At 43.5% G+C, this 24938-nt stretch overlaps 1 protein-coding gene across 14 annotated transcripts in view; it reads right to left on the bottom strand.

The window, feature by feature from the left end:
• The window catches only part of MTSS1 (MTSS I-BAR domain containing 1), a 124547-nt gene extending 108514 nt beyond the window's left edge, over nt 1–16033 (bottom strand). For 12 of the 14 annotated variants that reach the window (XM_056484903.1, XM_056484912.1, XM_056484909.1 and 9 more), the window contains exon 1: nt 15314–16023. In XM_056484903.1, coding sequence (XP_056340878.1) covers nt 15314–15385 — 72 coding nt within the window. In that variant the 5' untranslated portion in view covers nt 15386–16023. Of the gene's footprint in view, nt 1–15313 lie in introns of all 14 variants that reach the window. The other 2 variants (XM_056484904.1, XM_056484907.1) reach the window with 1 other exon arrangement.
• Nucleotides 16034–24938: the final 8905 nt, after the last annotated feature.

The following is a 24938-nucleotide window of genomic DNA, read 5'->3' as shown; positions in this document are numbered from 1 at the left end:
TTTCTGTTACCAGAGCAACAACACAATAAAACCCAGATAAGGCAGATCCTCAAGGCTAACATTACCCCAGCCCTGACTGGAAGAGGTTGCAAGCAAGTGCAGTTGCTTGTAGCAAACTCAATCCTCCCTTATAAACTGGTCTGAATTTTTTAAGTAAACCAAAATCCACAGCCCACACTGCTGTGAGAGACTGTTTTACTTCCATGGCAAAGACAGGTCCTTCCTCAAAAGCTGTCAGACAAATTCCAGCTCCTCAGTATACCTGGGCAAGGCAGCTCCCAGACACCTGCTCAGAAGGCTATTGGTACCCTACCCTCTGTATTTTTCAGCAAGACTTGTGGGGTTTTTGCTAAAAGGAAAAAAAAAAAAAAAAAAAAAAAAAAAAAAGAGGGAACAGATCCCAAACAATGCAAAGCAGGTGTTCACAAAACCTTGTTATACCCTACACATGACAGAGCCAGTGGTAAATACAGAAGGGGAAAGAGAGAATAGAAGAGAGAATAGCAGTTATCTTGGGCAGCAAGACTTAGAATATAAAGTGCTTTGTGCTAAGCAAAAAACTGTCAGACATTTTAAAAATGAAAGAAACCCAATTATTTAAAAAAGGCAAAAAATGCTATTTCCTTAAACCTATTAGTCTTACTGCAATCCCTACTCTGAAGCCCTCTCACTGTCTCTCACTGTCACCTGCATGCCGTGCATGCATTATGCATGTGTGTGCCAGGAGCCCCGAAAGCCCTGACAATCACGAGCAGGGCACAAGGCTTTACAGGATTCTCCAGCAAGATGCAAGCCGGCAAGCAGAGGATACCAAAGCAGCCTGATTATGTTTCCATCTCACTGGTGTATTATCCAGCTAAATACACCTGATGGCACAGAGGAGACTGACACCAGCCCTGCGTTTAGCTGCTTCCCAGGGAAGCCTAAGACACTCCTAACAAAATACATCTCAGGAAGAAACCCTCTATTTTTTTTTATTTTGTGATCAGCCTGGAAAACAAAATTGGAAAAGTCAAACATTTCTACAGCTATTTAGTTCTTGTCTATAAAAATGCTGCTTTCCTCAAGCCAAGCCAGCTCAAGCCATAACAGCTCACTTCATGAAATAGTGTGCTGCATTTGTTTGGTTGAAATCAATTTAGTTTGTTTACCTGTACAGTGGCCAAGCACCTGATCTCATTTCAGACAGTAGAAAAATAGAGCTTTTGAGGGGTTTTATTTAACGTCACTAAATTAATACCTTTGCTGGTGGATTTTGTTGGAGGTCTTTTTTGCTTGTTTTTGCATTTTTAAAGAAAACCTTTCAGCAGTTTTACATTAGTGATATGAAGTCCTGCATTATCTGTTCAACTTGCCATATCTTGATCTCGCTAATAAACTCAGCTGAAAATAAGATGCATGTACCTCATCTGGGTACCAGAATAATTTGCTCTCACTTTTCCCTGCTGAAGTGACATCCCCAAGCTCATCTCTCCTTCAGATCATCAAGTTATACACTAAATTGCTCTCATTCCTTTCAGCTTTTCCAAAGAACATTTCCACCACCGCATCCCTGCTGAAACCAAAACCCCCTTCATTCCTGCCTCCAGCAAAAGTGCTCAACACCTACCCCTTCACAAGGCCAAATAACCAGGGTTTTATCCCACCTCCAGCACCTAGGAAGCAAGAAAGAGTTTAAGTGACACCTGTGGGGACAAACCAAGGAGATGGTACGAATCAGACTGGTGCTGTAAATCTGCACAGCGCCAGTGCCCTGGGCTCCTTCTCCAAGACCTTTTCCTGTGCCTCCTGAAGCACGGCAGCTCCACTGTGTCTCACCTCCAGCAACTGCTCTTGCTGCTGTCAAAGCAGTGTCAAGAGAAATGTTACTGTTGTGAAAAACACACACATCCTTGATTCGACATCTATTACTTCCTCAATTTAAACACAAAGAAACAGCAGGTGGAATTCTAGGTCGTCCAAGACATGCTTCTGCAACATAAAGCCTCTTCTGAAGAATAATAACACAGTATTTTTAATGCTGCCCCTCCCAGAACGTCCTCAGCTCCCCCTGCAATTTCCAATTTCAGCTGGCTGATAAAATAATTTTCCCCTTTTAAATGTCAGGGTTACTCAGGACTGGTGTTATCTGTGAAAGCAGGAGCCTCCCCCAGGTCCAGCCACGCTTAGGGAAGTGCCACGGCAGGATTCTGGGTCACAAATTCCCATTTAGCTCCTCATGGATTAAGCCAGGGATCTATTACAGTGAGGGCTTGTTTAAATACTTTTCTTAAAAATTGTTAAAGGATTAATCCAAGGACTATTTCCCCCAAAATAACTTTGTGCCCAATTATTTCTTAGTCATCGAAGGAAGACATCTGACCTGTCCTCCACAATGGGTGTTCCCCACTGCCATATGACACTCCATGGGATCAGGGCCCCTGGAGCTCCTCACTGGGGCTAAGCTGCCCGCCCAGCATGTCACCAGTAAGCTGCAGCATGCCATTATCCTACCCCATTGCTTAATTAGTGGGCTTATAGGTGATTAGTCACCTGATCCCACAGCCCAGCTCCTGCTAATCTATGCCAAACAGGCAGGGAAAACACGGAGAACACCTTTCTGCCTCAGGGCTGAGAAACAAGCTGGTGCCTCGTGCCTGTCACTCAGGTAGCCATCCGAAATTAGGGACATGAAACAGCTTCCCCCAGGGACAGCGAGCGCGTCTGGAAGTGCCAGACACCAACAAACACCCAGACCTGGGCGGAGTCCTGCAGAGCCAGGAGCTGCACAGCTCCCGGACTGCCGCGGGGAAAAGGGTGGACCATCATCACCCAGGGAAATCCCGTCCGACACCCAGACCCGCGGATGTGGGCAGATGGCTTGATTTTTGTCCACCTTCCTCACCATTCACATCTATTTTAATCTGCAATAAATTTCATCTTCTCCACTCAGGTCTGATTTGCTCACGACAGTAACTAGTAAGTGATTTCTGTGTCTTTGGCTCCACCACTGAGCTTTTTCTTACTATTTTCTCACTCATCCCATTGAGGAAGAGGAGATAAAAAGCAGCTGGCCAAGGTCAGCCCACCACACCAGGGAACAGCAGGAAATTATCACCAAGATGAACCTTTGGAAAAAGAATTTAAGCTTTGGGTGGATTTTTTTTTTTTTTTTTTTTTGTTTTGTTTTGTTTTTTGGGTTTTTTTTTTGGGTTTTTTTGCTTTTTTGGTGAATCAGCACAACCACCCTACATAAACACACAACTCTACAAAAGATTTATGGAAGATAGTTTTTCCCTTCCTTTCAGGCACCAGAAGTGAGAAGAGACACACGTGAGAAACTCAATGATTTTCAAAAATGGAAGGGTAAACTTGCAGCTAAGGATCATATTTACTGAAACTGCTATTGATGACATCTAATAGCAAGAATAGGAACCCAGATTGTTGTATCTAAGATTACTACTTGAGTATCAGCAGTCTTGACAGTTTTAAAATGTTCTGTCACTCTTTCTGCCAAGAAGTTATGATTCCTCTTTTCCCATTAAGCAAAAAGACTTATTAATTTAAAACTTACTTTATTAATTTATTTCCATGTACCCCAATTCCCACAGACAAGACTCATTCCATCTTCAAAAAATCCCTTGACAGTGTTGTTCTAAGTGCTTTCATTTATCAGAAAGGCTTTGCAGCCCTATTACCATTTCTTGCTGGGACATAAGTAGAATGGCAGCAGTAACAGCTTGGAACCCTATTCAGCAAGACTTGAACAGCAACAATACATTTGAACTTCTGGGGCAGGGGGGAAAAGACAAGGAGGTACTCTCTAGTAAAACAAATCCAGAACCTAATTTTGGCTGTTTCAGCCAGAGAGGTAACAGAGAAAGGAACCAGGCAAGAGCAGTGCCTTGGTTTTATCTCAAGGGTTATCAAACCAAGAGCTGTACGCCTTCCAGGAAAGTACTAACAATGACTAACTGCAAGACTTCAATGAAATGGAAAAAAAACCCAACTACACAGGCTACAGGAGTTAGAACTTCTCCACCTCAGTATTGTTGTTCAGCTATGATAAGCTAAAAACTTGAGTCCCGAACACACAACAGTGTTACAGAGTTCCACGCCCTAGTAACACATCCAAATGCCATACATCTATTTTTGGAACAGAAATTGTAACTTGGATTGTGCATGTGTCCTCCTACCCTGCCAAAGTAAATTATGCTGGAAACAAAAGATTTCTTTTTATATTTTTACCAGATAACAGAATCACAAGGATTATTATGAATATCTCATTTCTCTGGCATTCACTACACTACCTCCAAGTAGCAGAGACTTTATTGTGCTAAACAACACACAAGGTCACAGATGTTACACACAACGAATGGCAATCAGCAAGTATGGTTTGCACAGAGAGACTACCACTTTTCCAGAGTCCTTTAGCAGACAAAACCAGGAATGAGTGGAGGGCAAAAGGACAGGAAAACAGATGAGATGGAAAGAAAAAAAGGTGGGGAGGGAGGGGAGAAAGGTTCCAGCCACAGATGCCTCAACACATTGGAAGACACAATGGTTGACAGTCAGTTTTTCCCTTCTCAGGTAACATTTGGCATTTGGCACTGGAAGTTCTTCTTTTCCAGAAGAATCAATAGTCAACTGGGTGAAAGAGCACTTGGCCAGCCATAACTGCAAGAGTGACAAAATGCTACCAAACACTAATACATGCTCTGTACAATCCACTCACTTAACCAAGTCCATGACTCATCGATAGGACTGCCTAGACCCCTAACAAGTGTAAAAGGTCTTGCAACATTACAGGTGAGCACAGAATAAGCACCATCTTGCCTGACGTTCACAACTGTTCTTCTCCATCAAACAAACTCTGCTTGTTGGCTTTGCCTCTCTATTCTGAAAAACATCAAGAGCCCATCTCATGAATGTTTCTAAGCTGCATCTAAAGTCTCAAATCTTTCAACACACTGAAAATGGAATTTTGCTGGCAAGAGAGACTTCACTCTTTATAATGACACAGAAGTGTACACAAAACCTATTCCATTACTCCTTTGGTGTTACCCACTTCATTTCAAATGCACAGAATCACAGAACACCTAAAGTTAGAAGGGACTTTTAATGACCATCTAGTCCAAGCTCCCTGCCATGAGCAGAAATATTGTTTACTAAATCAGGTTTTTCTCAGTCCCATCCAAACTGAATATGAACACTTCCAATAATGGACAATCCACAACTTTTCTGCGCAACCTTCTTCACTGTCTCACCACCTTCACCGTAAAATATATCGATTTGTGTCCAATCTAAACCTACCCTATCTACTCTGTATTTCTTATATTCAGAATGAGAATTCAGTTAGCCAAGTACCAGTCTTGATTTCAAGAGCATCCCATAGTCTGATGCTGCCCATCATCTCTTTTCCAGTGGTGCAGGACAAGAAACAATCAGTTTGGCTTCAGCAGAGAAGTTTCAGATTCATTCAGACACATTCAATTATGAGACCAGGTAACAGGCAACTCTGAAAGGTCAGGCAGCTTCCTTTCACTAGAACTCTTTCAGGAAGAGTAACACATTTGTATAGAGGTCTTGCAGAAATACTCCCACAAGACAAGGCAAGGGAGCACCTGACTTCAAAGTCCCATCTGTCTGTCTAAGCTAAAGGTGCTGCCGTGCATAGGGGAAGTTTGAGCTTAGCTCCATCAGCAAAAGGGATTCTCAACTTGTGCTGGGCCAGTAGTGAAAAGGCATCAACAGCAGACACAAACTTCCCAGGATTTCACAGCATGAGCTGAACACACACACTACTGAACAGAGGAGCAGACAGGTACAGACTCAGGGTCTGAGAGATTATATATAGTACATGCAGGTGGAAGGAAAAGCACATCAAAGATCAGAATAAGATGTCATTAACCAGTAACTATCCTTCAGGTAAAGAAGCAGGGCTAATTAAAATCACAGTCTTGTATCCATACATTTACTTCCATTATTTCTGCCTCTTGGGAATGGCAGGATTAGAAACTAGTTTCCCTCAGCATGCATAGTATAAACAGGCATGCCAAGCTTCGCTTTTCAAGGCAATACATTATCACAACATTTAAAACTATGCAACAAAACACTACTGAAGATACCTCATACACTATTAAAAATCTCTCAACTGGGTATTTCTTCCATGTAACACAGAACCAGGTGTTTAGTAATTTCAAAACTGTTTCTTTTTTAGTTTAAATAGTACAGGACAATAAAGAAAACAGGTAATGACATGAAAAAAAAAAAAACAAGACTAAAATCCAGCCAGAAAAGTCCAGACAAGGGTATTCACACCACTGGGGTAAAAAGCTCAAACATTCTCAAACCACCTGAAGAACTCTAAAGAATGCCCAGTTCCCTTAGCAGCAGCACTGAAATGCAGCACTACTTTGCAAGAACACACATTTATTAGATCTCACTAACCATTTAAAGGGGGAGGCAGTAAGTCCGATTATTAAGTCTGGTACTATTCTGTTGTCAGAGCTCTGGAGTCTTTAATTTGTATTATAATAATGCCTGCACTGCATTAGCCCACGCTTAAACATCCCCAGTGGAGGATACCAGCTGCTCTATGGTTGTGACTCCAACCTGCAGTACAGCAAGGACTCATGAAAGCTCATCCTGGCTTACAAATCCAACTCAAGAGCCTCCCTCTATGTCAATAGGGACCACATCAAATCTCTACTGTCCACAGTTCAGTTTCATGGTTTGTAAGATGAAGAAACTCAGCTCCAAAGCAGCCACTTCATGGTTTAAATCCAAGATTGGGTAATTAGCAAACAAAAGTTAGACTCATACTGTGAGAAAATACATCATGCATAAACATATAGTCTCTCCTTCTCCAAACATAGGAAGTTATTCAAAAGACATGGGGGGGGTGGTGGGAAACAACTAGCCACAACTTCTAGAGATCTTTTATCCCATGCCACATCAAAAACGCTGGACATTGAGTAGTCTTCCAGAGGAAACATTTAGTTCCACATTCTTCACTGCAGGTCTGAACAAGTTCGCAAGCCTGAATAGCAGATTTCTCCTCAGAGACTCATCAATACCGCCTTTCATCCACTCAATCATTAAACAGCCACTGTACATACTCAGCAGCTATTTTCTAAACCCACAATATTTCAGCTGGATCAAAATGAGGATAATTAAAATATTAGAAGGCAGTCAGTCAAGTTAATACCTACACAGGACAGCCTCAAGACAAAAGCCCTGTGTTGGAAATATCACCAACACCACTGGGGTCTCATCACTTCTTTCCAAGCAAGCAGAAACCCTAATTTACAACCATCCACTCAACACAAATCTCCATCTCACAAGCCGTCAATCTCCAGAATCCAAACTACTAACAAGCACTTGAGTTTACCAGAATATTATCTAGTGGGAGAAAGGCAGCAGCCAGGTACCCAAGTTTTCAATGCTTATTCAACTTTGCCTCATGACAGACAGTGAAGTGCAAGTATACTTATTGCAGGCTACTTTCTTTCCATTTTACTCACGAGAAGATAAATAATCCCTTTCAAGCTCCAAATGAGACTCTTGATTTGCACATGGATGGTTAGGAGACATCACAAATACAGCTTTATTTACAAAAAGTTCCAAATTATGCCTTTACACAGAGGGCTTCAGAGACATTACAAAGCACACATGTAACTTTTGTGGCAAAAAAAAAAAAAAAAAAGATACATCTAATGCTTGGGTGAGAAGCATGGTGGCAGTTTATGTGGAAAACAAAATGAGGACAAATGTGAACCTTTCTGTATCATGAACCAAGTGCCTCAAGTTACACACTCATCAGTAGCATTGGACACACCAACACAAGCTCATTCCTGCAAGAATGTTTAGTTAAAGGATGACTGTACTTCAGCTAGCATCCTAGAATTCAAATCAACTACGTATCACTTACAATGGTTGGCCAGAAGAGTAAGAAGTACAGAGCTCACATAAAACCCCATAAGACACAAATTCCTCATGATCAACCAGTTCATGGTTAAGATGTTCCAGTCTAGCTTCTCCACTAAAAACAGAGAGGCCCTGTTACAGGAGAGGATTTCAGGACACTTCTGTTGATTTATCAGTCATTTTTAGATGTCATCTCTTCTGCCTGCAAACACCAGGTTATCACAGGGGTGAAGAGCAACATGTCTTAATCAGTAAAAACAAAGTAGTGTGTGTATGTGAAGATAGAAACTTATTACACTGGGAGCTTAAACAACATTCCCTCATTAACTCCATGTTATACATGCACCCAATTTCTTCTTGTCCTAGGGGGAGGGAGTAGAAGTCACTAAACTTGCAGCCATAGCTTGCTTTTCTGTAAAATGGGAGCCATTCTTAGAAGCCAAGTCACACAGAGAGCACTTTGAAGATGAAAGCTGCTACGGTCATAGCCACAAAGCTACCAGACATTTTGTCTCCAATCCTTCCAAACATCTTGGCATTCAAATTATCTCAGCCCAGCAGGAAGAAGTCAATCAATGTCCTTAAAGGTCAGCATAGATCCCAGCAAACAAAGCAGTGCTTGGTACCTTATAATATCAAGGTAGACATAATTTTCAAATTGAAAATGTACCCTTGAAGAGGAAAATTCATTTCTATATATGTAGCCTAAAGAGACTACTTTATTCTGAAGAGTAACCTCTTTATGATACTAACTCAAACTTCTCTGTTCATCCTGGCATGCTCTGAAGCAGACCAAAAAAGCCTTTTTAGATATAGTTCCTGTTTTGCTTTCTGCGTATCTTCAAGACCACACTGTCTTTGAGTAGACTAGGAACCTTAATAATGTTCTTCAGAAATTGAAAACACACAGACTGCTATGCAGAGGATGCTGTTCACAGATTCACAAGAATACTCCATCAACTCTTCCAATTTCTGTACTTCAAAAAAAAAAATCACCAAAAAAATGAGCTTTTCAGGTATTTTCCAACAAAGATTTAGTTTCAGTTCATGCACACTCAGAACTCAGGAAGGAAGCAGCAACCTCCACTGAATATCACCCTCTGTTAGGTATTAACCAGCACTAGGCCTGTAATTACACAGACTTCTTGTTCTCCAACATTTGTTCAGTCAATTGTGTTCATGCAGCACTGCACAATTCCTTCCACACTTAGGAGGAACCTCACAACTCTTATTGTGCAGCTCTTGGCATCCTGCCAGGTCCAAAAGGAGTACTCTTAAGAGATATTAAAAATACTTGCTCTGGTATGTCATAAAATAAGCCAGCCCCAGACACACTTATGCAGCAAATGTTCAGCAGTTGTATAAATTGTTAGCAGTCACATAAGAGTATTTGGATCAAGAAAGCATGTGTCCCTAAAAAACAAACTACTTGTGACTGTGTTCCCAGCTATGCCCTGTTGCTTGAACCTCAGTGTCTAGGCAGGCATGTAGTGTCTCTCTTGCTGCATCATCTTTCAGCCTTAGCTGCATGTCAATCCCTCCCCTTCCAATATGTTTACAGAAAGATATTGCAGCTGCTTGGAAAAGGCAAGAATTTCAGTGTACACAAACCAACTGCCTGAGCAAGCAGGTTGTTGGGAGGCAAATGGGTAAGAAATCAGAGCAGCCAGCTATGCTCCAAATGCCTTGGTGGTAAAACCTTTGAGGAACAAAATAAGCAAGAAGGGAAGCTCCAAATTAACTCATTTCAGACCTTTTGTGAAGGGGAAGAAACACCAGTTTCCTAGGCTTGAAACAGATAGCTGTCCTACAGACTGCTGTGTAAGGGACATGCTATCCATGGCAGGTGTGCTTCTTCTCCAAACCTGTACCTACCTGTCTGTTGCACAGAAAATCACAGAATGCTTCAGGTTGGAAAGGGCCTTACAGATTATCTGCTCTAACCCCTCTGCTATGGGCAGGGACACCTTCCACTAGACCAGGATCAGGGCTCCATCCAACCTGCACTTGAACTCTTCTATGGAGGGGCAAACACAACTTCTCTGGAAAATCTGTTTTCAACGCACAGTAAAAAAAATTTCTTACTTATACCTAATCTAGCCACTCTCCCTCGTCCTGTCACTACATGCCCTTGTCAAAAGTCCTTCTCCAACTCTCTTGCAGACTCCTTTTGGTACTCAAGGTGCAATAAGGTCTCCCCTGGTTCACACAAGTCCCCCCACTCAAATCTGACCAAGTCTCTCTGGCTGGCACTGCTCCCCTCCAGCATGGTGACTGCACCAGCCATCTGGGTGACATCAGCAAACTTGCTGAGGGAACACTCAATCCCACTGTCAATGTCACCAACAAAGATGTTAAACACTGCCAGCCCCAGTACATGACATGTTTGTTTTTCCTTACAGTAGTTATCATCCCTAACAGCTGGATTGAAATTAGCCTTTAATATTATCCAATTGAACATTCCTAATCTCCACAAATATCTCAAGCTTCAAATAAAGCACAGCTGGGGAAGAGCTGTTGCACCATGACATGTCACAGTAAAATAAATGTGCCCAGGTTCTCTGGTACATGTGTGCTGTTCCCTGGATTAACATAAATGCTGAGGACTCGCAGCTGTACTTGCTGTAGTAACTGTCTCAGCAGCTCTATTTGTTCCATCAACTATTTTTTCCTCTGTTTATGTTATTTGTGTGAATATCACAAGGCCATCTCCTTGTAAGCAAACAGGGCTACTTAACAAACAACTCTCAATCCTTGATGTGGCTACCCCTGGTCTCAACTTCTACAAAAGCAAGATTAAAATGCTGCCTCTCACAGGCTACTTTCTAAAAGCAGATAAGAGGCTGCAAAAACATAAATGTTTCTCATGCCCATGTGTTTGTCTCTCTCTTCTGCTTTGACCAAGAGCTTTGCATGGCTGAAAGAAAAGGTGCAACAATGCCTAGTTCAGGAGTCCCAGCACCTCCTCTAGAGTATTAAAGTAGAAGTTAATGCCAGAAGCAAAAAGTTGATTTTATTAAACATTCAGCTAAACAAATATAAACAAGGCATAATTTTTTCCAAAAGCTCACACGTTCCCAACAAGGTTGGGAACCTTGTTTCAGGACAATATCTGCACATCCCTCACACGCAGGGAGATGAATGAGTCTAACTGGTAATATATACCTGACCCATAAAATTCAGTAAATCCTCTGACTTGGTATAAATGAAGTCACAGACAACCTGTCTTCATCCAACTGATCATTACTCATCTTCCTCACGTGCCCACCCCACAGGGGTCAGGTGCTGTACATACACAGCAAGGCCCTGCTCTGTCAAAACACGCTGGCAGAAGAGGCAAGATAAGTAAAAGAGAATGCTAAAAGCCAAAGAAACACCATCAAGCAAGTGATGAACTACAAACACAGCCAATTTAAATATTTTCAGAGGTGGTTTTTTTTCTTCAGGATAGCGGAGAACAAGGTGATTAAAAGGAATGTAAAATCAACTCAGAAAGAAAATAAGCATTAAAGAAAATCTGCTCTGCATGAGAAGACAAGTTCTTTTGAAACCCATCCTCAACAGGCCCTCCCAAAAATTAACTGCAATGACTTCCTTTGCACTAAAATAGATATTGAAATTAACAGCACATTGCAGCATCTCATTTCTCAATAGCAAGAAATGAGTTACAAACCATTCAGATCAAATACTCCATTCCCACAGGGAGCTACAGAAAATTTGCCACATTCAAAAACAGGTCGCACAGCGTCTGTGCATAGTACACAGGACTACTCCTCTGAGGGGACATGCACATTATATTTTTGTTTTTATAAACTTTGATTACTTTGAAGAAGATCTTGCATAAGGCTGTAACAAATTGTAAGTGCCACATGCTCAGTGACGTATTGTAGGAAACATCAGGGCTGTAACAATGGATCAAAATAAGGATGGGATGGGCACATATGCCCCCATGATTCTTTAATCAGATCCTGAAATCTCAAAGCACAGAAATCCAATTCTAGAGCACAACGGCCAAGTACAGTTCCCATTGTGGACCTTACACAAACAACCCTGTCGTCATGTACACCACATTACTCAGCAAATCAGACCCTTGTTTGGCATGGAAAAATGGACTTCCCTTGTCAGGGGATTGAAGTTCCAGATGTTCTGTTCAGCCTGGAGGAGACTGAGGGATGACCTCACTGCAGTCTACAGCTTCCTCATGAGGGTAAGTGGAGGGACAGGCACTGATCTCTTCTCTCTGGTGACCAGTGATAGGACTCCAGGGAACAGCATGAAACTGTGTCAGGGGAAGTTTAGGTTGAACATCAGGAAAAGTTGGTTTACCCAGGGGATGTTTGGGTACTGAAAAAGGCTCCGCAGGAAAGTGGCCACAGCACGAAACCTGACAGATTTTAAGAAGCGTTTGGACAAAGCACTCAGGCACTTGGTGGGGTTGTTGGGGTGTCCTGTGCAGTGCTAAGAGCTGGATTCAACGATCCTTGTTAGTCCCTTCCAACTCAGAATATTCTGGGACTCTATGATGTACAATAATGTGCAGCACAAATGGGATGTTTATTAACTGTTCTTACATTTACTCAATAACATTATTTCTCCAACTCACTTAGCTTTACACCGAGTTGTTTTGGAGCAGATCTCATTGTGTATTAGCCGCAAAAATATTTTTGGTAGAGGGTGGAGAGAAACTTGGGGTATATGGAGAAAACATTAAAGGTCATTCAAGAGACCTCAGCCAGCAAGACACAATCTTGCTGTCAAAAAATGTGATGTGTTAGTCACACTGACATATATTGCCCATATGAAGTTTCAAATCTAACACAGTATACAGAGACAAATGGAAACAATCACATTACTCAGAATTGTAATTCCAGTTTCGGTAACCTTGGTAAGATCAGGCAGAGCTCAAAATTAACAACAGGTACACCTGAGCCAGTTCTGTGTTACTGTGAACAAAGAGAAAAATCAGTCCACATGTACTATATCTTCATCACCTCAGCTGCAGCACGCATCTGCATCCACTGGCAAGACTTCAGAGTAATTTAAGCTGTTGATTAACCCTACCATTTTTATAACAAAGTTTAAGGTAGAGCAATACATATGATAAAAGAACCTGTGAACCATTTAGTTAAAGAAAGGCGGATGCTGCATCAAATCCCTCAGCACTGCAGGGCATGTGGGGCCTTGATCACAGCCTGCAATGAGAAATAGGCACAGATAGTGCACTTGGGTATGCGTGGGCAGACTCCTACGCAACATCTCCAAGATCCTGCCAGAAGCCTGCCCACACAGATCTACTACGTGAAACAGCACTTCGAATGCTAATTTTCACTTTACTACTAAAGGTATGATTAGTTGAAAGGTTCTGGTTAACTATCAAAAAATAGCTACTTTTCCTTAGAAATCGTTGGGCTCCTTTGTGCACAATTCACAAAGAATCCTAGTGCAGCTCATCAGTAATACAGCATCAGCTGCATCAAATTGAACTACAGGTAAAATTCTTTGTTCTACTCATGCTAAATAATGAGGAGATTTTTTTAACCATAACAACTACCATGCTGCTGAAGATCTGTAGCGATTCCTTCCAAACCTCCCCCTTCAGTAATTGCCAGTTCACAAAACAGGTTCCACTACTATGGAGCATTAAGAAAAAAACATTCACACCTGTGCCCATCTCCATACGCTCATGTCAACATGTTTTCCAATCAGCAGCATTCCCATGCAAGTAGCAATGTGTAGAAGAGAAAAAAAATGAATCCACACAGGGGCCCACTGGCTTAAGAGCAAGAAAAACCAAATGCATCACTTATGAAAAGAAGGAAATAATAAACACACTCAGCGTCCCTCTGTGATGAAACCCAAAACCACACTTCATCTGGAACAGAACATCTCCTGCCTGTTCCCTGAACTGACCACTAAAATGTCACAGTGTTTGTGACAGTTTCCTGCTTTTTTGGAGGGTTCTTCTGTTTTAAAGTGCAGTCATTATTAAAAATCTAATGGGGCTGAGAGCTTGAGGACCACCACTGCCAGGTCTGCAGCATTGTCTTGACAGATATACACAGACTCCCCCTCATCTCTGCAACCTGCCTGCTCTTGACAAGCCACGCTTTTAATTAAATGTCTCCTAAGATCTGCTGAGAGGAAAGTGCATATGAACACTTGCCAAAAAATAACTTCTAGTGCAAACAAAAAAAATATACTAGAAGCCATTCATCTCTGCCAGGCTCCCTCTTAGAGCAAACCCTGTCCTCCAATGCTACCTGGCAGCTCTTTCTCCCGCAGCCCTCGCTGCTCACCAGCCCTGCACGGATTAAAACACCCAGAGAAATCCCGCGCCCTGGCTGGGAAAAGCACAGCGTGCACGGTTGCCGCCTTTAAATTACGGCAGTCCCCCATTATCTGACACGTCCCTCAACATCTCCCGACAACTGCATCCTTCCCAGTCGGCCCTGGCAGGGAGACAAGCTGCCCTTGTCCAGGGGAACACTGCAGTATTCTGCAGTACGGCCGTGCGCCGGAGGCTGGGCGCCTCGAGCCTGGGGTTTGGGGGAGACATGACGGGCAGAACACAGCAAGGCTTTTACGCTATTTGCTTCCACGAGAGAAGGGTGGGAGGCACCCGCTCACCCAAAGAAAACCCTGCAGAAGCGCCCTTGGCTGCCAAGGATAGAGCGGGAGCGCCTCTCTCAAAGGGACCCTTTGGCAGAGACGGGATCAGCACAGTCAGGTTTCTGGTGGAGAGACCCGGGGACCTGAAACCTTTACATCCATTCACAGAAAGAAGGAAACGCCATCTCCACGAGCATATATAGCGTGCAAAATAATACCACATAAGCGACGGAGCCGCAATTTTAATTCGAGCACACATCAACTTCTGAGCATCTCCAGGCAGAGATTTTTTTCCATCGCGCCCATCAGCTTGGCACCGAAATGCTCGCACTGCCCTTCCCAGCCCCACCCCACGGCTGACATGCTCCGTGCCCGGCTGCTCCGCACCTCGCTCCCCGCTGCATTCATTCTGCTACCGATCTGACAGCCCGCACCAGGGCAGAAAACAGGAGAACAAAAATATTTGTAAAATAAAGAGGCAGGCTTGGAAACCGCTGACCCTGGTGCAAGGTAACAGCTTGCACGTTTGAGCAGTACAAATAGAGAAAAGAGGGAAGGAGGGAGAGGTGGCGTCCTGCAACCAACCGGCAAGCCCCCAAGGCTGGGTGTGAAGGAAGATCCCTCTGCCAGGCCGGTGCCGCCGGACCCAGCCCCGGGCAGCGTCCCCTCAGCGCCGGGGGCGGTCGCGCCGCCACCAGCCCCGATGCGGCTGCACCGCCCGCGGCGAAGTTTCGCCGGGCCAGGTGGGAAGACGCTTCCCTTCCCCTGTGCTCCCCCACACCCCTCAGCCTCTTACCTTCATGTCGCTTATGATGGTCTGGAAGAGCCCTCCGAGCGCACTACATTCCTTCTCTATCACAGCCTCCATTTTCCTGGCTCGAGCTCACAGGAGGAGCAGGATTTCACCGCTACCGCTGCAACTGCACTGCTCAGCTGAAGGAAAATCAGACACCCCGGGCTCCCACCTCACCCAAAAATAAAATGAAAAAAAAAAAAAAAAAGAAAAAAAAACTGAGGAGGGGAAGGGGCAAAGAAGCTGATGTAGGCAACGAGAGGTGAAAAAACCAAAACACACCCCAACACACCTGAACCCCTGTCTGCCTGCACCTCTACACCGGGATAAAATCCAGCGCTACTGGCGCCTCTCTGCTACTCGCACCTCCCCGGCACCCGGGCACTCAGCGCCGAGCGGGCACTACGAGCCCATGCGGGAGCAGCCACAGGCCCCATCTCTGCGCATCGCGGCCCCGGCCCCCCGCGCCTCCCGGCACGGCAGCGCTCAGGGCAGCGGGCGCCCGCGGCGCTGGGCGAAGAGCACCCCGAAAAAACAAGGGGAGAAAAGACTGGTCTCTATAAAAGGGATAGAGCGTCAAGCCGGTCCTCGTGGAGCAGCCTCGAGCTGTCTCTGGCAACCCCAGCAGACCAGACTACAGCCAAAGCACCCGAGCCCCTGCCCTCCCTCTCCGGGAACAGCCCGCTCGGCCCGCCCGTGCCGCTCCCGCGGCGGCAGCGCCCGCCCCCGCCCGGCCCCGCGCCGAGCGCCCCGCCCGCCCCGCCGCGTCACCGGCGCGGCCGCCGATTGGCCCCGCGCGGCCGGGGCGCCGGGGGCCGCGGGTTCGCGCCCCGCTGCCGACGGGGCGGCCCCGAGGACTCCGCTGGTCCCGGTCCTGTTCTTCAGGGCCGAAGCTGACTTGCATGTTTAGCATTCGGCGAAGAAACTGTTTTATTCTGGTGACATTCGCCGAAATGGCCGAAATTCGGCAGTTTCTGGTGACAAGCCTGAGCCCCCCGATATACGGAGCTGTGAGCCCTCAGCAAAGCCGCAGCGTGGGGAGTGCAGCCGGCAGCAGCTGTGAGGCTGCTCATTCATCCTCTCCCACAAATGCCAGACGATAGGCAAGACTGTGAGAGTGGGTTGTGTAAAACGCGGGGGTTTAAAGTAATTCAGTTTGCACATCAACTCTGCCAAATTTTACAAAATACCGTGGTCAAAATCCTGTATTTCCGCAGGCAGGCAGGCGGGGCTGACAGTGAGTGAGGCCGGCTCATGGCAGCGCATGCTGAGGGTCCCGGACCCCGCCGGTGCAAGGGGAGCACTGCCCGCTGGTTTGCGGTGCGGAGCTCCTGAGCTCCAGCTGCTGCTCACCCCAGGGAAATCAAACACCGAGGGACACCGGCTGTGTTGCTACGTGTTTTAGTAAACTGCTGTAGAACCAGGAATATGCATGAATATGGATATACGGAAGCATAAGACCATGGCAGGGATGCAAGGGTCTGTCTATCCATTCATACACACATTGGTGCATGAACAACCATGGCTGAGACAGAAATTTTGGAATTCGAGTTATTAAAATTTGTCCTACAAACTCTGCCCGAGAAGGGCCAGTGTCTGTGCCAGCGCATTTTGCTCCATTTCAGCACTACGTAGGTAGCTGCACATGAGGGATTGCATCCTCTGCGTTAATTTATCTCTGAGGGGAAAGGCTGGACAGGTGCCCTGTCTCCAGCAGGGCCTTTGCAGCACAGGCTTTGACCCGCACGGGTCTGACCAGGCGATTCATTTGGAGCTCTGCATGACCCTCGCTCCCAAAGACGAGCCCAGCAAATGTCCCGAGCAGCCTGACAATGATACCTGCTCGTCTCAGCCAAGCTCCAGGTGCTGTGGCATAACCAGCGTGACAGCGTTCCTGTGGGACAGTCACAGCCAGCAATCCAGCACGGAATGCTGGTGGCCTACTTTGCTTTCTTCAGCCACCCCATTTCTGGGATTTCCTTGTTTTAGTGCAAACAGTGCCTTGGCTAACCTCATTTCTGGAAAGGTTTCAGAGTGCAATGATGCGCATGGGAGAGGAAGGTGAAAAATCTTCTGTAAGTAAAGCTGTTATTTAAAGACTGCATTGATGCTTTAGTAAATAAATCAGGGCTACCTGCTCTGTGGCATGCAACAAGTCTTCATACAGTGATGAAAGAATATGCAGGCATAAACAGAAAAATGAATTAATAATTTTAAATCTCAATCAGTTATAACAAGTAAGTTAGGGGTACAATGCAAGATAATGGGTTTTACCTTGCAAATAAGAGTGCACCTCACTGGTTATGATGAGTAACTTTTTAAACCACTGTAACTCAAGTGTACCAGTCACAACCTAGAGGGACCTAATCAAAACCATTCAGGTGGAATGTTTTTTCTGTCAGAAGGTGCTAGGTCGTGAAAAATGGAAACATGATGATTTCAACAAACTTTTATATTCGTAGGACAAAAAAATCAAAATGCAAACAGGAAGGTGTTTTTCTTTCCAGCATTTTCTTTTTCAAACCTATTTTGTTAAATTTTCTTTGCATATATCACTTACAACAAAGATTGTGTTCCTTTTATATTTAAAAATTTTATTTGTTTGTAGCCTAATGTAGCTAAAAATAAAGAAAGAGCATATGGCCTGAAGGCATCAAAATAGAGTCTTGATAACTGATTTTTTTTTTTTTTTTTTTTTTTTTTTTGCATTGAAGGACATTTTAGACTTTTAATTTTATTCTGCCTTTTACTGACCTCTAAGGATAGAATTTTCTGGTGGGTGACAATTTAGCTTCAACCAGCTGTAGAGTGAGAGAGAACATTTTTTTAAAGACCAGAGTCCAAATGGTTGTTTAAAGTGTGGGTAAGAAGTAGTTTGGTGATGTTGCAGAAATGTCGGGTTACCATCTGCCACATTATTTCTGGGATCTGCTTGATTGATTCGTAGCTTCCTGCAAGCATTATTTGCAAAACCTTATTATGGGCAGAGGCTATTTCTGTGTTTGTGAGCCATCGTTACTGAGGAGCATTTCATTACCAAGTGATGACATTCTGTAAAATATCCTGGTGCATGGACAAATGCCAGCACCACTTCTTCACAATGGGTCGGCTGAGTGCATTTTGCTCAGCAGCCCCCAACAGATGTCAACTCTAAATTTATTGATGGTGCAAGAGTAGCCCATGTTCTGACATCCTTCAATATGTTGGGTGCTCTGCTGACAAAAATTCCACTGAAACCCCAGGAAAATGTAAGTGGGCAAATTGAGCAATGACTTGGTCACTTTGCCTGGCCTGGATGGTTCCTGCTGCTTCTCCCATGCTGAGCTCCAAGGCACAAAGTACAGCTGCAGTGAAGCCGGATGCAGGAGAGTCAGGAGTCCACAGTGTGTTCCCAGGTGTTCCAGCAGACTTGCCTTATGACCAGAATGTATTCATTCACATTCCTGTTCCTTGTTTTCTCCTTCTGTAAAATGAAAATCCCAATTTTAAAAAGCATTCCTACTGTTTATGCACCAAGCACAAGTGTGAAATGTCATTGCAATCAGAACAAATACATGCTCTGTCAATGTGCCATAAAAGGTTTAACTGTGGTACTTATTTAGGTCCTGATTTTATGAGGATTTAAATCCACTTATGAATGAGAGTAGCCCTGTGGAAGACTAGATTACACATGCATTTAAGTGTTATCAGATTGAAGTTGTAGAACAATAATCACAAAAGGTACTTAATCACCTTTAAATTACAGTGTTCCTAATTTAGCTAATGTTATTCCCCAAGGAAAAATTGCCTCATCTAGCTCACAATCAAGAAAGAATCAAGGGCTGTTCCTTCAAGTGGTTGACAGTTCAAAAAGAGATATGATTTTAAAAGAATAGGTTGCTAAAGGCTGAACTATTTAATTGAATTATCTCTTTAAGAAATGGATGCAAATTAATATTATAATACGCCATTATATTGCCTCAGAATCTTTCATCCTTGAGCCTTCATAAAATGTATAAATAAACTTAAGAAGCAAATGAATGCTTTCTTTCTTTTTCTGAATACAGTGTATTCCGTCCCCATTTGAGACTTTCTAATAGTGATTTATATTTTGAAGGATGATGGTGTTTTGCTATTTATAGATTAAGAAAAAAGAGCCCAAGAGCTCCCAGGAAATGGAGTCTCTCACATTTCTCCAGTCCTCAGAGTGCTCACAGGGTAAAATCCTGCTCTGTCCATGGAAGAAGATAAGCTCACTTTGCAGTGCCTAATTGGACGGAGAGGTAGGATAGCAGGCAACACAGCGAGAAGGATGACAAAAGGAATTGATGAAAAATGGAGCAAACCAAACAGAATTCATTTCACACAGCTGTCCCAACAGCATTATAAATATTATATGATTCACTAACCATACACAGAAGTGAAGGATAATTCCCTTTTTTTCATGAGTGTGTGTTTATAGTCTGCGGTTTCAGAACAGAAGAAATAACAATGCTGTGGTTCCCCAGCCATATCCAGGTTATTTTATGTCATGCATTGGTTTTAAATTACCAAGTAGCATTGCTGTAGTGGGGGTACCTCTGCAATTGTTTCTGCTTTCTGCGTGCTGGCAAAATAACAGCTGTTACTGCTTTACCAGGATTGATTTCCATAGAACAGCTCCATCTAAAGCCTACCTACAGGCAACAACTCTGCAGCAAAATATCAATGCGGCCTCATTTTCAGCTTTTCTCAGAAGGGAAAAAAAAGCATTTTCAGCAAAGTTCAACACAGGATGCCATTTATTCAGGGCACATAGAGGACAAGATGCTTATTTTTAAGGGACTAAACTTGTCTTCCCTTTCCCCTCACCAACAAATAGGGAAAAAAGTCCTGCCCCCCGGTATCTCCGTGTAAGGCATAAAATCTGAAAATTGGGGTTTGTGTATTATATTGAGGGTTTTAAAGAGAGGCCACATTTTGCAGTAGTGGGAAGGTGGGATGTGCTTGGTCACATGTGTCGTCTGAGGCTGGTAGATTCAGAAAAGGGGCTCAGGTCTATTGCCTCCTTCCAGGCAATGGTCCTGTCATTGCTTTTGGATCTCCTCCATGATCAACCTCAGTAGAAGGCCAAGGGGTTCCCGTGGCCAAGGTTTTGTGTACAAGTCCGCAGCAGCACTGACAGTGTATTTCCACACTCACGTCCCACCCATGGCCTTCCTGCACCATCCTGTGCCACCAGCACCAGCTCAGGCACCCACAGGATGGGTCACACACAGGGACCTCATTTGGCTGAAAACTAAGCCTACAATGAAAGATCATTTTGGCCCAGACAAGGACTCTGTGTTCCACAAAGAAGGGGCAGCTTGTATAACCCCTCCCATGCTCATTCCCCAGTAGATACCTTCTCGGTTTTCATCTGCAGCCAAGACAGGTTTAGAAACGGAACTGTTGGTCTGAACCCTTGTTCAAACTGGCTTCATTGCCTTATATCAGGTTCTGGCATGGACACATTCATTCCACAATATCAGGCCTTCCTTTACATTTTAAAGCTGTTCATCTGATGCATCTTAAAGTCATGCCCCAAATTAACTTGGATACAATTTCCTGAGTGCACCTCTGTAGTCAAGCAGTAAGTTAAAAAAAAATCAGGTTATACTTGCCGTTACACACATGCTTAAATGCTCTGAAGAAATAAAGCCTATAATAAGTGTCACTTTTGCAAATATGCCATGTCCTCATCTTCAGAGCAACATCAACCTTGGCTTCAATATAAATACACATATGTATCAAAGTTGCCTGTTGGACTCAATCACCAGCATGTATATTAATCCAAGCCTTTGTTGGCCATTTCTCCTTTTAGGTGTTATATAAATGAATCTGAGCTATTCTGTACTTTCCATCAAGCTGTAATTTTTAGTAAATCACTGTTCCTGAGATCTCTGAGATCTGTATTTATTCGTATGCAGAGAACTCAGTATGTTGAACACCTCAGGACATGGTCATGTGAAACATAATGCAACACTTTCTCCTATTTTTTGCCAGTTCATAAATCCAGCTTTTAAAACAAGCACTACATTCACAAAGAAAGGGCTTAGGAAAAAAAAACAAAAACAAAAACAAAAAACAAAACAAACAAACAAAAAAAAAAAAACCAAAACAAAACAAAAAAAAAAAACACCAAACCAAAAAACAACCTTATTTCAATGGGCAGACTCCCAACTCTGTGTAACTGGGGAATAGTCAGGCTTTTTTCCTCCTATCTCTGTAGTTCTGTTTAGTTTTTGAAATTTTGAGGAAAAAAGAACTAATACTCGTTTCCAAACCTAGACACCTGGGATGTCAGTAAGGAGAAATTGTTAGGCAGAGGTCTCTGCTGTGAGACCAAGTTAAAGTTCTACTGCAAACTCTGTGGCCAGAAAGCATTTTGGGGACATCAGATCATGCTGACAGCCTGCTACTGTACACTTTCTTAAAAGGAAAAAAAAACAAACAGAGGGATTAGAAACAAGAGGAGCCCTTCCAATGAATCAAAGAAGATGAACAAAAGAAAAATTTAGCCTACTGATCCAGATAATACAGGCAGACTAGCACGTACAGGAATTTGGGAATAAAACCAATGGGAGCTGACATGAGGACATACTGCAGGGAAGGACAAGAACAGCCATGAATGGTGCCATTGTGTTACTATTTTAATTAATTTCTGTAATGAAGCCAAAGCTCTAATTTATCACATCCCAAAAGTAAATAGAAAAGGTTATGACCTTAATTGCAGAGGTGGGGAAGGAAAACCTAATTGTTGAGTAGTGAGCTATCACTCGTTACTGCAATTGGATAGAGTTGGTGTGTGTTACTATGAATAGTGCAGATTCAACAGTCAAAATAGTGGGTAATCACAGCTTCACTCCCTCTTCCCTTCATCTTCTTTCTAAGCCTTTGATTAGCAACATTTTGTACCAGTTTTACCACGTGGATTGCAATACTCCTGACTCCACAAGACTCTGAGTTAACATGTCTGGGAACATAATAGCCTTTATTTTCTTAGTAAGCAGAAAGGTGAAGCCTCAGCAGAATGCAGAGATTACAGGAGGTCCTTCCTGCCTTCTTATTTTCTGCTAACCCCTCACGGGTATATACCTATGCAGGAGCTAGTGATGGACAGACAGTTTTTCAATGTAACATGTCTACAATGTGAAAAAAGTACAAAAGTCACATCTCTGTAACCATGGCCACTAAATAAATACAATTAAATGTGCATTATATGCTGTTCAGAACACGTCTCTCTCTACCACTCAGACTGTGAACAACCATCCCTGCACTTTATTTATGAGGTCATCTCCATGGACCAAGGCAAAAGTGCATGGACAGGTCTGATATTGGTGTGAATCCTTATGCCTTGTCAAATGCTGTATGTCTATGTGGAAGATAAAAAGAGTACAATACTATTTATTCACTACATTAAGTGTTTTCTGCTCCATATAATTTTGTCTTTTGCCCTATATTGTCAGTTTGAAGAGGAAATTATCCAGCATCAGAACATGAAGGATTTAAGCAGAAATGTTCATAATAAAAAATGATGCTCTAGCAAGTTCTGCTATGGCAGAAACAAAGGAGTGATCTGCATTAGGCTGACTAGTTCAGACAAAGCATACCAGTATTTGGGTGAATATTATTAGATAAACACCTATAATGTCACAGCTGTCATCCAAAATTCCAGTAGTAAATAGCTACTTCCTCAAAATGCTTGTGTTAATATCCACCCTCCTTTCAAGCATATGCAGAAGCAGCTGCCTTTATTATAAAAACACTAACATTTCTTATGGCCTTCACCTTTCCTCAATATTACTGCTGAAAATCAGGCTCTTCTTCCATATTGTGTCTTTAAACATAGAGTGAGGCAGATTATAGTTAGTTGGTTGGCATCACATTTTATTGGTTTAGGTCTTGAGCACAAAACTTGATGTATTCTGCCAGGAATCAGGATCATCAGAAAAATTCTCCTGGTGCTTTCAACATCTGAGAAAAAACCTCCTGGATGACTTTCTAAACTTTGGTTAGTACAGGGAACTAACAGATTTTCCCTCTTCTGTTGCTGTCAAATCAAGAGTGGACTACTCTTTTTTGAAGGATATGTTTTAACAAAACACAAATCTACACAAATCCTGCTGGCCTGTGCTACCCGACAGGATGATCTAACAGTGCCATTTGACTTTGAAGGCTGTGGCTGTGTGAATCAACCTCTAACAAAGGGTTTAGCACAAATCTTGAGAGACAGCTGCCAGTCTTACTGGTGATCAGGGATGATATAAAAGGAAAGCAGTGATCCTTTCATGCTCCTGTCCCAGTGGGTTGAGGCATAGAAGCAGAAAGGAGAAAGATCCCATGATACATGATCTGTGTATGCCCAGTGGGCAGTGTGCTGGTCTCCAAATCTGTATCTCTTCCAAGGGCACTATGGCTGTCAGCAAAGGTAATGTCTCTCATTAGGCCAAGCAAGAGACTTGGAAAAAGTAGCCAAATGTTTGAATGCATGAATGAGCTTTTCCTAAAACCTGCCTAAAACACAAAGATCTTCAAAGCTAAGTGAGGACATTTAAAATACATGTAAATACAAAAAATTATCTCCAAGTAATCTTTGACATTGCTTTTGTGAGTGAAAAAGTAAAATGTTGTTTCTTAGAGAAGAGCTTCCACATCAGGTTTAGTTTTAGAGCGGAAAATACCCTCTCTGTATATCTGGATACTTGGTTGACATCCACATCTTTTGGCCTTTTGTAGCCGAATCCCATGGCAACGCTGATTTCCCAGCCTGTGCTCTGCTGAGCAGGGATGGGTGAGCGGAGCCGACGGGCGTTAGTTCCAGCTGACGGGGGCTGCAGCATGGGGCTCCCTCCTGTAAATGCTGCTTGAAAGGGGGAGCAGATTCTACATCCCTTCAGTTACAAAAGGAGCCCTTGGCTCCACTGCCAAGGTTGGCCTTCGGCTCTGTAGATCTCAGTCATCTGCAAAGAATTGCTGCACGCTGACCCAGATACTCCATGAGCTCTGCTGCACTGGCTCAGCGACGGGGCTGCCATTTCCCTGGTCTCTGTTCTGCCCTATATCCTGCCTCGGAGATTAAATTTAAAAATTAAAAAAAAAAAAAGAGGGACAAATTAATGTTAATCAGAATACCATTTTCCTCCAATGATTCTTCTGCAAAACAGAGTTTCCCAGGGAAATCTGTTGCCTTAATTTTCCCCTTCTGTTCGCCTTCCCTGACATCTCATTATGCTGCTTTAACTCAGAAATCCTGACACATTTCTAACATACACTGTCCTTAAGAGAAGAGAAATGTGCCATCTCCATGTGTGCCATAGTATGTCAACAGAGAGTAGGGAGAGCAATTTATGAGTTAAAGAGGGGAGCCCAGAGCGAGGGCAAGCAGCAGCCACCCGAGATGTTCATGTTGCACTCCAGGGCTGTATTGTTAGCAGGGCACTCAGTCCAGCATGTGAGGATGCACCTTGAGTTCTGTGTCCAGTTCTGGGCTCCTCATTTCAAGGCTTGAGGTGCTGGAGTGTGTCCAGAGAAGGGCAAGTCACACCAGGAGCAGCTAAGGGAGCTGGGGGTGTTTAGCCTGAAGAAAAGGTGGCACAGAGAGACCTTAAGGCTACAATTACCTGTAGGA

The sequence above is a fragment of the Oenanthe melanoleuca genome, chromosome 2, assembly GCF_029582105.1.
Source record: "Oenanthe melanoleuca isolate GR-GAL-2019-014 chromosome 2, OMel1.0, whole genome shotgun sequence".
In the NCBI taxonomy this organism is placed as follows: Eukaryota; Metazoa; Chordata; class Aves; order Passeriformes; family Muscicapidae; genus Oenanthe; species Oenanthe melanoleuca.
This window is presented reverse-complemented; position numbering and strand designations above follow the sequence as displayed.